General features: G+C 39.7%; 1 protein-coding gene across 1 annotated transcript in view; it reads left to right on the top strand.

Moving 5' to 3' along the window:
• Positions 1-777: 777 nt before the first annotated feature.
• TEX10 (testis expressed 10) overlaps positions 778-13,689 on the top strand; it is a 50,702-nt gene continuing 37,790 nt past the window's right edge. Inside the window, exons 1-5 of the mRNA XM_085220622.1 lie at positions 778-1,167; positions 3,926-4,114; positions 4,733-5,439; positions 11,021-11,264; positions 13,033-13,145. Of these exons, the coding sequence (XP_085076748.1) occupies positions 3,935-4,114; positions 4,733-5,439; positions 11,021-11,264; positions 13,033-13,145 (1,244 nt within the window). The 5' untranslated portion in view covers positions 778-1,167; positions 3,926-3,934. The remainder of the gene's footprint in view (positions 1,168-3,925; positions 4,115-4,732; positions 5,440-11,020; positions 11,265-13,032; positions 13,146-13,689) is intronic.

Here is a 13,689-nt window from a genome sequence, read left to right on the forward strand (position 1 = left end):
AGTACATAGTGGCAGGAGGTAAGAGAGACGCTCATAACCCAACATCTCCCCATTATTGTGTGAAGACTTTGCTTCTCAAAATGGTAAATAGTGAAGGATGGAAGCCAGAATGAGATACAACTCAAAAGCTAGAGTTGCTGAGCTTAAAAAGGTGTGAAAGCGATCCTAGTATGTACTACAAATTTGAAGTCTGAGCCAAGAGAGCTCAGATTCTGATAATTAAATTAAGTGAGACTTTGTGATGAATGCTTCCAGTGCTGTTTTATTTGTAGCTGATGTAGGATCAAATTGGGACAGTGTAATATAATTACTTCAGTGACCTGATTGAGTTGCATCGAGGTGGGATTGCCTACTGTGGTCAGAGAAGAAGGCAGAGTGGGACCTGCAGGCTGCTTGAAGACCACTTCAGCAGTTGACTGCAAAATAAATCTATTTCCTGCTTGAAATTGTGTGTTGCTGCAAAGTGGAAAATGTGACTAAGACCTTTATGGGCGGGCTGGTGTAAGTGAAAACTTACAAGTGTACTCCTGAAGATGAATCCTTGTTTTTTTTTTAAAAAAAAAAAAAAAAAAAAAGTGCTACGAAATGCTTATTTCACAAAAAAAAAAGTACTTACGATCTTATTGTTAGCAAGAAAGCTAACAATACAAAGAACCGAAAACAACAAAGCAGTAACCCAAAAATAAATCGTTTTTGCTTGAAGAAGCGAGTTGGGTGGACCTCCATGGCGGCAGGGGGCGCCCCTGAGAGGAAGCGCGCGCGCTGTCCGTTGCCGCGCGCGCTATCCGCCGCCGCTCACGTGGGCGGCCGTTTCCGGGCAGGCTCTCGGGGGCGGAAGGGGGCTCCGCTGCCGCGTGGTTAGTGAGGGGCCGGGGCGGCGCGCGCGGGGCCCGGCGTCGTCGTCGCGCCCGCGAAGGAGAACGGAGGAGGGGAAGGAGGCGGCGCGGCCCTGCTCGCCCCGCGGCCGCCTTTTGTGTGAACCGTCCCCCTTTCCTACGCGGGAAAGCGGTCGCCGCGAGGAGTGCGTGGCCGCGCTACCCGCGGAACCGACGGCCGGCTGGAGGGCGGCCCCGCTGCACGGCACGGCGCGCTGCCGCAGCGCGGCCGAAGATGCGCCGGGAGGAGCGAGAGGCTGCCTAGGCGGGCACCGCCTGCGTCGGGCGGCGGGTACGGTACCTGCAGCGGGGCGGCGTTCGGCGGATCGCGGTGTGAGGGAGGCCAGGAAGCGCCTGGAGGCGTCCCGAGCGGGCAGGGCCGGGGCGGGAAGAGCCGCGTGGCTCTCGGTGCTTCGCGTTCGTGTAGATAGGGTGAGCTCGGCTCGGCGCTGCTGCGGGGGGACCGGCAGGTGTACGGCTGGGACTGCGGCGCTGGGACCTGCCGGCCGGGAGCCTCGCTGAGGTGCTTACAGCCAATGCTTGCAGCGTGCACGGGTGTGCCGAGCGCCTCGTTACACCGGTACGGTGTTCTCACAGCTCTGGTTTTGTAACCGTTTTTTTCCTGATCTGGCCTCCTGCTGAACAGCTGGAAATAGGTGTGTTGAGGTTTCTAGTAAGTTAGCTATTTCGAATATTCGCATTGCAAGGTTCGCATTACCTCTTCCTTCTAGAAGGAGAGAGTATATTTTATAGGCTTTCTCCCTTAAAGTAACTTAATTTTATTCAAGTGTGTGCATGCCTGCATTTATAAAGGTAATGTTAAGTGGAAGGCAGATGCTTCGTCATGCGGGATAAGACTTTAATGCCTCTGTTAAAGCAAGCATGGCAATAAGCATTCATAGAATCATTAAGGTTGGAAGAAAACACTAAGATAATGTAGTACAACCATCAGCCCACTCCACCATGCCCACTGACCACATCCCTCAGCACCACATCCACACAGTTCCTGAACACCTCCATGGATGGTGACGCCACCGCCTCCCTAGCATCCTGTGCCACTGCCTCACCGCTCTTTCTGAGAAGAAATTCTCCCTAATATCCAACCTGAACCTCCCCTGCCACAGCTTAAGGCCATCTTTTCCTGTCTCTGTTACCTGAGAAAAGAGGCTGACTCCTACCTCATTATCACCTCCTTTCAGGCAGTAGAGTGAGATAAGGTCTCTCCTAGGCCTGCTGTTCTGCAGGATGTGCTTCAGACCCCTCACAGCTTTGTTGCTCTTCTCTGGACACGCTCAAGGGCCTCGCTGTCTTTCCTGTAGTGAGGGGCTCAAAACTGAACATACCACTTGAGGTGCGGCCTTGCCAGAGCTGAGTACAGAGGGACAGTTACCTCCCTGTTCCCACTGACAGCGAGCTTTCAGCTGTTTCTGCGTTGTGCAATTGAGGAGAGAAAAAACTTTGTGTAAATTTTTCCTAGAGGATGCATGAGATTTAAGAAAACTTCAAACAAACAAAGCCCCAAAAGGTTATAAAACCAGAGTTGTTATACTTGGATGCTAATGTGTCTTGTTTTTGGAGGACCAAAACCCAAGGTATTTTTAAAAATCTTTTCAGTCAATAAATACTAGCGCAAAAAACTTCAGTTTAGATGGCCTAACATAGGGCTGTGATGTGGATATGAAACAGTGTAATGCAGCACAGATCTACCAAATCTGAAGTCCATTAAAAAATCAGCTATGGAATTTTATTTCCTAGAGTGAGTGGCGATCATATCCGCCTTATTCTAGGTTTAATCACGAGTGTATACTTTTTTTTCCAGTAAAATTAATCTTGGAATGTTGAACCTTATGTTCACAATGTTCAAATATTAGTAATGTCCAAAAGCCAGTTACCCGTAGAGTAGCTTGAAAGAGAGATTCTGTTATATTGAAAAAGAATCAGGTTTATAGGCCTGACAGCATGAACCTTTAAAGCTGGATATAAGTGCTGTATGCAGTGAGATCTGGAAGCAATCAGATTTCCAGCTGCCTAAATGATCTTTTGTTATTAGAAAGCTGTGAAATGTTAAACATCATAACCGTTTTCTACTTATCCCCTTCTTCCCGTTTTTAAATTGTTGTGGTCTCCACAACAACTTCTAGGGCTCATCGGATTGTGGATTCATGGCCTTAAATAATGGAAATCTGAGCGTGATTTGTGTGTGATGTTGAGTACTGTGGCACTGAATTTAGAAGTAGTGGCAGGAGAAGCAAGATAAGGAACAGCAGTGTAACATGTTTTCTTTGATCTGGCTGAACTAAGCATGCTCTTATCTGTACAGATGTATTGAAGGCCAGGCAGAAACGAAAGTGTTGGTTTTAATTTGTTCTGCTCGTTGCATGTCTGGTCCAGTATGACTGTGATCTAAGTAGAGCTGTCCATACCGCCTTATTTTTTATGCCTTATTAAATATGACTTAGCTTTTCAGCATCTTTTCACTCCCCGGGCTTTTTTAGCTTTCTGGTGTTCTTTTTTTTTCTCTTTTTAATTGTTAATCTTTAATGCCTGCACTTTTGAGAGTATAGTGGAAGTTTGCCTGGGCCTGTGTGCTGTGTTATCAGCGAAGGCCTGACGAGATCCACGATTTTACTTGTGCAGAAGAGTATGCTGGTTGTGATCGAGTTGCTAAGCAATGTACAGGTGAAATAAGACATTCCACTGAGCTCTTCAGCCTTGACAGGTGTCCAGTGTGTGAAAAGCTGCTTTACTGGCATGACCTTTTGTAAAAGAAACAAAAAAAAAACAAACAAAAACTCACAACTCCAACATATTCTGATAAAACAGTAGAAGATGAAGATCTTCAAGTGATATTTTTCTGTAAAGCTGTTCTCAAAGTGAAAACAACCAAATAGAAGATGAGGGGCTTTAGGTCTGTTTAGCCTAGCGTCTGGTCTGTAGTAGTTTATGCAGAGGAAATATGTAAAAACTGTAGCTTTCAGCAGCTGTTTACTGCTCTTTGGTGGAAAATGTTTGTGTTTAATCACATTGAAATTCTGAGTGTCTTTTTGCAGAGAATCAGGATGACTAAAAAAAGGAAACATCAAGAAGACTTCCAGAAAGTGAAATTAAAAGTTGGGAAAAAAAAGCCTAAACTAGAAAATGCAACAGATACCACTTTCAAAACAAAGGCCATACAAATTCCTGAACAGCTTAAAGAAGATGGAATGCTTACTACACAAAACAGAAAACTTAACATAAAGGTACGTGGTGGGTGATATATTCTGTATATAGAACAGAATATATCTGAGACAGCGTTATAGACAGATAATGACATTTGCCTGATCCTTATAGTTACTAGACTCTAAGAAAAAAAAGGTGTATTAAAAAAAAAAAAAAAAAAAAAAACAAAACTAAGCTGACCGTTGAACTAAAAGACTTAAGTTACTGGACCTGCATATAACTCAAGGCTAGGCTTTTCAGCAATGGAAAGTTGAAGTTGCATTGTCTTCTAAATATCAGGGATTAATGCTGTTTTTGAAAGTCTTAGATTATAAGGTAAAAGCAGGGTTTCAGAACCTCTGCTAAGTCAGCAGGGTTGTATATTTAGTTGTGTATGAAAGTTATCTTGTTACCTGAAGAACAAGTTGTGGTATCTTGTTTTTCCTGTTTTTGAATATTGCTGATTTATTCATTGCTACACCACAAGCCAATAGTGTATTTGTTTTGAAAGTACTGTGCTTGTACACACAGCAGTGCACCATTAGAACAGATTCCGTATTTTTTAATGTTTGGCAAAAAAAAAAAAGTACTAGAACGTGGGTAAGGAAGTAAAAAAGCTCAGAGTAATAATGATGACAAATATGTTTCTTTTCTTCCAGGATTTACTTTCACAGATGCACCATTATAGTCCTGGGGTTAAACAAAATGCACTCCTTGGGCTCAAAGAACTCCTGTCTCAGTATCCGTTTCTAATTGATGCACACCTTTCAAATATAATTAGTGAAGTGGCAGCAGTGTTTACAGACAAAGATTCTGGTGTCAGGGGAGCGGCTGTCCACATGCTTCAGTTCTTGGCTTCAAAAATAAGAGCTGAGCAGATTGCTCCGTTTTTTCCTTTGGTAAGTGCCCATCTCTCCAGTGCCATGACTCACATCAGCGAGGGAATTCAGGAGGATTCACTGAAAGTCCTGGACGTTTTATTGGAAGCGTACCCAGCTCTTCTTACAGACCGCAGTAGTATATTACTGAAGAATTTTGTAGAGCTTATTTCTCACCAGCAACTGTCAAAAAGACTGAAAAGCAAAGAGAAACTTTCCTGGATGCTGTCTGTTAACCCAAACCGCAGAGTAACATCTCAGCAGTGGAGGTTAAATGTACTTATGAGGCTCAAGAAGTTCCTCCAGGCAGTGGTTGATGGATCCAATGAAACAGAAGATGAGGGGCTTCAAGAACAAAGGGACAGCCCTCATTCTGTGAGGAGCCCGATATTTATAAGCTGGAAGGTCCATGCAAATAATCAACAACACATACATCTGTATGAAAATGGTGGCTTACGACCAAAGATGAACTCATCGTTTAGATTGAGGTGAGAAAACATTAATTCCAAAATAACTTAATGTCAGCTCTATGATTATGATTTATGATAAGCTGGCTTATAGCTGTTGAAAGCAACTATTTAATTCTTATTGAGACATTGCCTCTGAAGGGTCTTTTGGGGCATTTAGGGTAATGTGCAGTTTTACTGTGGTAGCTTGAAAACTGGGAAATAGTCGGCTGTGTGTAAATAATGAACTTTCTTGCTAGCAAGTTAAAGCTTTATGATATGATAATACTGGAAGAGCAACTTTTGAGGTTTTTTTTGGATTGCAAACTGAAGACTACAAGTTATTGCAGGCTGTCAGATAAGTGTAGGGGCAAGCAAACAGATTTCTCTGTACTAAATGTAAATGTGTTTGTTACACAGTGATAATGAATTTGACTGAAATTTAATGCGTTTACCTTGGAGAGTATAACAGCTGAACAGGTGTTCAGGAATCTTAATTTCTTCATTTTAAAGTAACTTCTTTGTAAAATAGTACGTTAAGTTAGTATGTCTGACTGTTTGAAGTTCTGCTGAGTTTCCAGTTGGGGATGTTCTTAATTCATCAGTTTATATCTTCACTATGAATAAAAGATGTTTCTTCTGAGATACATTGTTGAAAGTGGGAAAAGGCATCATTTGTTTAGTCACAGAAAGCTCTGTATGGTTTATAGTAACTCCAGGTAGGTCTGAGGTGAAGTTTAGGGAGAAATAACTAATGATATTTGTTTATCTCCCTCTTTCCTTATTCACCCACTCCTCAAACCAGAGGGGAACGTTCCCTCCCCAGCTTTTTTCTTACGGTACCTTTGAATGTTGCCATCCTCAGGTATATGTGCTTCTGTAGATGTTACGTATGTGGTGATAGAACACCTGGAATGATCTACCTGAAAATAAAAAAAATGCTGTTTAGCTGTTACACAGCACTTCTAGTTAATAAATTTCAAAGCGATTTGAAGAGAAACCACAACCCTTGTTATACTGCTAGGGAAGACCAACTACACTAAAGTGGGTTTTACCAAATTCATCCAAGGAGGTCAGTGACAGAAAAAAATATATAAAACCCACTGTTTAATCCATCATTATGCCTATCTCCTATCTTTGAAGGAGGCACAGAAGAAGTGATGTTCTCTTTTAATACCACAGCTATTGGTCTGAATTAGCAGATCTTTTCCATCTCCAGGCCAGTGACACGTGAATGACTGTTCCATTCCTATTCTCTTAGGTTTCCTCTTGGTAGAGAGTGGATTACTTACTGTAGGTATAGAGCACTTTCATTAAACTAAATAAAATATGCCGCTTGTTCTTACGAAAGTGGTCGTAAGTGTAGCATAAGAGTTCAGTCACAACCAACTGTCTCTGCTGCAGTGAAAGCCAGTCTTGAGGCAGCTCAGTGAAAAACAATCCTAAGGATTTCATCTGTACAGTCAGCATCATACAGTTACGGACCACAGAATATCAGGGGATTCTTGTATTGTGCACTGAATGATGCACAGTGCGTGATGTTCTGTGCCCCGTAGTAGTTAAAGGTGCATTGTATCCAAGGTCTAGGAAAGTAAACTTTACATCTGGTGTCACCTGAATTGGATTCCCCTTTTCTGAGGAGCTAGATTTCGGTGAAACATCGTGATCCGCTTCTGGTTATAAATACTTTCAAAAAGCCATTTGCAAGCATGAGGAGGAGCCAGAAGAGTAGAAGGAAACATTGCTAACATCCAAGGCAAAGTTGGCAGAGAAAACTGATGGCAGCAGAACAGAAGAATGGAGAGAGAAAGGACACTCGTACAAGGTACTTGAATATTCCTCTTTTTATTGTGTATGCTCACTGTTTTGGTGTAGTCTTTTTTTTTATTATTATTTGAAGGGCCCATAAAGTTTATTTTACTGGATATTCGTGGTATGTTAAGAGCAAAAGGTATTCTGCTAGCTTTTGTATTTGCTGTGAGAAACAGGGTAGATACCTACAGCATGAGGCCCTTCTCTGTGAAATCTTTTGTAGTAATCTGAAGAAGCTTAGTTCTTTCTCATCCAATCCCAGCAATGGCTTTTGACAGTCATTCCTTTTGCCTCTGCTGTGACCATTACTGCAGGGGCAAAAATGACCTCAAGTAAGAGGTGTGAAAGGTCTTTAATGCTCTTTGAAGACTTCTAAGATCTTAAGCAGCGTATTTTTCTTTTTTTTTTTTCCTTTGAAGAAGTCAACGCAAAATTGTAAAGTCTTAACTATAGGTAGGGAAGAGTCAAGCAAACCAGAAGCTGTAATTGTATTGTATGTGTGCATTGATGATAAAAGGTCTCATAGAATCATAGAATTGCTCAGGTTGGAAAAGGCTGCAACCCAGCCATAGTACCCTAACTAACAACCCTCTGCTAAATCATGTCCCCGAGCACCACATCCAAGAGGTTTTTAAACACATGCAGGAATAAGTTTTAACTTCATTCTTTAAAAAGTACAAATATCTCTAATAATATATATATTTTTAGTTGCCAAGTTGTGTTTCTCTTGGAACTTCTATAGGTAGGGGTGCCAAATCCTAGATAATGTATTGACTGCAGAACAAGATTTTTAAAACAGCAGTGTCAGTGCTTGGTAAACTGTAGATCTCTTCTGAGCTTGGAATGCTGAACAGTTAAGTAGTGAACATCATAAGACTATTATTTTTTGTAGTGTGTTAAGTCTTCCTACTATATGTGAATAAAAAAATCATAATAAGTTAGGAAATTAATAGGATGTTCTCTGCATTATGTGCTGACTGCTGCCTTCTGCATCAAATTCGTTTCAGGTTTGGGAAAATGGAAAGCCTGCACAACTTGAGTTTGGTGATACCAAGGTGTATGATCTTGTTTTGGACTGGAAATGGTACTGAAGCAAAACAGTAGAGCATCTGTTCCTGCTGAGAAAGGACAAACTGAAGCTGCATAGTAAACTGGAGAAGACCTGAGTGGCCAAAGTGGAAGACATGGCATAGTAAATATGTGCTGTGACTTGTGATCAGATAGACAGATGTGGAGAATACAGCTGGGTGTTCTTCTGCTAGAGTTGATGATGGATATACCCATAAGGAAGAGGAGCGCAGTAATCTGACTTCAAGATTGAAAAAAAAATTGCTAATTTCCAGTGGCTTCCTATTTTTAGCAGCTGGCAGTTGTTTTCCTTTTTTCTGTTTCTTTTGTGCTTCCTCCCTTGACTTTCCTTTCCAAAATTTCTTTTACTCTCCTACTCTCAAGTTGCAGATAAGCTACCATGAAAAGAAATTCTTTTGTTTGATATTTTTCATAAGAATATTAGCATTTTAAGAGAAATGACAGCTTAAAGGCCTATGTATGTGAGTATCTGACAGCTCCCCTCAGTGATATTTTATCCCGATGTGAAGGTAATGTGCTTTCTGGTGTTTCTCAGAGCCACCCTACTGTTAGAGAATACTGATAATGGATATGTGACAAAAAGGTCAACACTTCATTTGACATCCAACTTTCCTTGTTCCGGTGACTGCATGTTGGCAAAGGGTATTGCACTCATCAAATGCATGCTGAACAGATCACGCTTATACTTGTAATCTGTTATTGTCAGCAAAATTTTATTTACCCCTTTTGCTGTCAATCTTGAATGTGTGAAAGAGAATATCTTGATATGTATGGGCTTCTTTTGTCGGGGTGACATGAAAGTTCTGCTAAGTTTTATTGTCCAGACACTTTCAGCATCTGGTTGAGTCCATTTTGGCACTGATTCTTTCTTCTTAGAGTTTTTATTTTTATTTTTTCCCATTCCTTTTTTCAGGTATCTATTAAAATAGCTGGTTGTGCATTATTATACTACTGTAGCAATATTCAGGTATTGCCAGCTTCTCATGTTTTGTGCTACTCATTGTTTAACAAAGTGACTTTTCTAGTGCAGATTGCTGTAATGGCAGAGCTCTGCTGTGGTACCAGATATAATTTTCAGAGAAATGGTGAAGAAAAAAGACTTCCAAATTATATTAGCCAACTACTGACACTATACAATTCCAGTCAAGCCTTCTCAAGTCATTACTTTCTTGTAGTTTCTTCTAGTTCTAGTTTCTTCTAATTCTTCAAGTCAAGACTTTCTTGCTCGGTGATGCTTTAAGGCTCATGACAGCCAATAACTGGCCACATCGGATTTGTCTGCCATGTCTTGACATGTCTACCCTGGACTTACCTAAACTTTGTAGTCTGAAAGAAACTGATGCCTTCACTGTGGTGTCTATAGCTGGTAGACAATTAACAAAAAATGCTGTAATTTAATAGGAGCAAAACTTAATTAAGTTGGCTGGACACATTGGTTGCTGCTGCTACTGCCGAGTTTGGAAGGAGAGGGGAATGTCCTGGAAAGGTGCAACTAATTGGATAGTTTGGAAGTTGCAGAATGACTAGAGAAAGCAGCTTTATCTCTTTAATCCAATCTGAAATTGAAGTATTTATAAACAATCTGTGGCAAGAAAGCAGGTAGTGATTCAGATCTCATTTTGAATTTATAAGTAGAAGTATCTTTGGGAATATCATTGAAATAGAAAGGGATTTAGTGGGAAATCCAGCATGAAATTTTTACCTGTATTAGGAATTCAGAATTAGGGGAATTCCTTACTATGAGCATTTTGTGAAAAAATTATCATGGAATGCAACATCAGAAATTATAAGTTGAAGTTGTTATTGCTCTTCTGTGTTGCTTTTTTTCCCCACTTCAGGTGTACTTCTGTTGTTTAGGAGCCCATTCAGAAGCTTTTGTATTGCATCAAAACAGCAGAAATTCTTCAGGAGTTACTTTCTTTAAAGAATTTTCTTTACAGAATGGATATAAATTGTCTGAATTTATCCAGGAGCAGAATTTTGTGGATGAACCCTTTTGGACTAAGAAGTGTTCTGAGAATCTTATTTTTCTTGCTTTCTAAGATATTCAGTACATATATTTAGTTTAATCTCTCTCTTCATTTTTGGGTAATTTTTATTTGTCTTCATTAGCAAGACATTCTAATAATTTTTGGAGCTAGTCACACTTCAGAGTTTTATTTTAATTTAAACCACCGCAGTGGTAATTGATTATATTTTTGCTTAACTATTTTTCTATGGTTATGAACAACCATTGTGTTTTTTAATAATGATCTTCAGCAATAACTGTAATAAACCTCGTGCATTTGACAATACTTTGTAGTCAGTTTCATTATTTTGCTTCAAGGGACTTAAAGCTTTTTTAATTCTGTTGTGCTGAGCTTGGTGGAATCTCGTCTGTTGCTTGAAGGTGATATGATAATGCAAGTCATATTTCTCCCTTTTCTATAGACTACATGTAACAATGGGAAGTGAAATAATGACATGTAGGAAGCTGTTCTAAAAACACATATTTGTGGGGAGACTCAGGACCAGGTTTGTTGTAGTTGGTTTGAAATCCCTTTCAAAGAGAATATCTAGCAAGAAAAGAGGCAAATTTAATGTGTTGAAATTATATATTTTTTGGTATAAAGAAAGCAGGAAAGTGGTTTTGCTCTAAACTGTTTTCAAAGATGTGATCTTTATTTTTTCTTTTTTCTTTTTTCTTTTTTTCTTTTTTTTTTTTTTGCTTTTTGTCATATAGGTCTCTGGCAAGTGTAATGGACAGTGCAGAAAAAGGCCTGTCCTCGGCTGAAAATTTAAAAGGTTTTATTGAGATAATAATTCCATTACTGATTGAGTGCTGGATTGAAGCATCTCCTGCACAATCAGCTCCCATTCTCGGAAATCTTTTGGAATCAGATTGTCAGCAACTTATGCAGCAAGTGCTTAGTATAATACATTTGTTGTGGAAGCTCACAAAGCGGCTCGATGAAACATACAAAATGGTAAGGGAGAACTGAAATGTGGCATTAATAATGACAGTTCATATTTGTTTTGATCAGAAACCAGTGAGTTGGTTGTTGAGTTGGTGACTAAGTAATGGAAGTATTTTATTTAGTAAGAGACAAAAAGCCTTGGATTTTTTTTTTTAAAGTCTTTAGGAAAGAAACCAGTGAATTCATTGCTCAGTTTGGTAGTAGTCTCCAGGAATCCTTAGTGACTGCAGCATGGAAAGTTTTAAGACTGAAATTCATACTGTAGAAGAGGAGCGTTATCTCCCAGATAACTTCAAGAATGTAAATTTGAGGAAATACGGAGATGTTCGTTCTTTTTATGCTTTGAAAATTTTTACACATTGGAGATGCAGAAAACAAACCCTAAGCCTTTGGAAAGGTAAAGGACAGCGGTGGACTGAAATCCTCTAACTGACTGGTAGAGCTTACACTGCGGTGCCATGACTGGTAGCATCCAATGGCACCAAATTGAAGGCTCGAGTATTTTGGAAAACATCCTTGAAACTTTTGCTCTGATTTGTCTCTTTACTTGGTAACTGGATTGCCTTTTTGTAACTTCTGCTGCTCTTCAGAAGACCTTGCAAACTGGCAGATGTACACTTTCTATGTTGGCTCTTGAGACCAGTTGGAAGGAAAATGTTGACAGCTCTTTAGTTTTGTCTGCATATAGGATTGTAGAACCATTCTGTATACAGAACATACAGAATAATTACTGGAAAAAAATTGTGGTATCAACTCATTAAATCAGTGTTAGCCAACATACACAGCCTGAGGGATGAGTTTGGAGTATCCAAACAAAGCACGCTGTTCCCGTTTACCTTTTCATCCTTTCGTCGGGATTTCTTGGAAGCAGGCAGAAAGGAGGCTGTGGCAACCTGCTGCTGCTGACCTTCTTCTTTAGGTTACTTCAGCGCTGCTGCACTTTGCTGTAAGGTGCCTGCCTCTTGGTCACATGAAAGGAGTACTCGTGTCGTGATGCAAGACATTTTATGTGCATATAGTTGCATTGTGACCTTAGGATATTTAAAAAAAAAATGATGACTGTACAACTTATTTTTTGAGGATTCTGTGTTTTATAATTGCATCCTCTCTATTCTCTTTTAGTCACCTTTATATATAAAATGTATTCAAATAGAGCTCAGTTTAAAATTGAAAGTTTTGCTTATTTAATAAGTCCTTGGGCTGTAAGAGCCAAAGTGGTAATTAGAGACATCTTGTAAAAGTGCTCTGAATGTGCCTGTTAATCTTTGAAACAGTATGATGGTCATTTTCTTATTACTTGAAAATAAAGATTATTGTGTCTGACCAATATGCCAGCAATGCAGGCTTTTGTGTGTGTGTGGAACAGTGACTGAGTGTCTGTTAACCCACAAGGTACAAATATTTTTGAATATAATAACCTTTTCCTGTAAGGATAGACTCCTTAATGGAAGTTGTCCTAAGTTGTCAGGGTTTAAACTACAAATGTGTTAATAATGGGAAAGATGAAGGCATTGTCAGAATATGTCTCAGTGGAAAATTAAGACGGTCAGAGTATCACTCTGATAAACTAATGTAAAAGCATTTTGAGTTGATATTTTTAACTACATTGGTTTAATATTGCATATATCCATATTAGTGTGTGCTAGGAACACATACCTGTCCACTTTGGATTAAATGTTATAATCTTGAATTGTATCCCATGTTTTGTGAACCTTCAAGTTTGTGCATGATGTTTTTTACTTATTTATTATTTTCTGTCATCTGCTTTCCTTAATAGGAAGTATGGCTTCGAATGAATTACCTTGTTGATTTCAAGCACCACTTCATGCGTAATTTTCCTTATTCTTTACAAGAAACAGTAAAACACAAGAAGAAAGATTCATGCAAAGGGTAAGAATAAACTCATCACAGCTTTTAGTTTCATAAAATGAGACAATATGTGTGAGTCTTATCTGATGTTAAGTTTCTGATGTTGTAAAGCTGTTTTTATTGTGTGTTCTTTGTAAGGTCTGTGCACCAGGGGGTTTTGATTCCGCTTATTAAAAGCATTGGATAAGAATTCATCTCAGTGTCCTCCAATAGAAATGAAAATGCTGTTTTAAAGAAATGAAAGTATTTTATTGGAACCTTTAATCTGAAGTTTGCATATTGTTTAATGGTGATCCATGTTAATTTGACTAGTTTTATAGTTCTATTTTCTCTGCTTAATTGCTTCAAAGCATGGTTAAAGCATGCTTCTTCAGCCACATCTGCTGGATGAATACAGCCAGAGAGGGGCATGGGTCATGTTGTGCCTGACCTTTGTGGGAAGGCAGTATGGAATAGGCATGGAGAGACTGAACAAACTTATGCTGTTCTTAGCATAAGAGTGGGCACATGATTTTTGTTAGGCCAGTAGCAAACTGTCTCCCTTTTCAGCTTCCAGAGGTCAGAC

This window comes from Meleagris gallopavo, chromosome 3, assembly GCF_905368555.1.
Source record: "Meleagris gallopavo chromosome 3, MGAL_WU_HG_1.1, whole genome shotgun sequence".
Classification (NCBI taxonomy): Eukaryota; Metazoa; Chordata; class Aves; order Galliformes; family Phasianidae; genus Meleagris; species Meleagris gallopavo.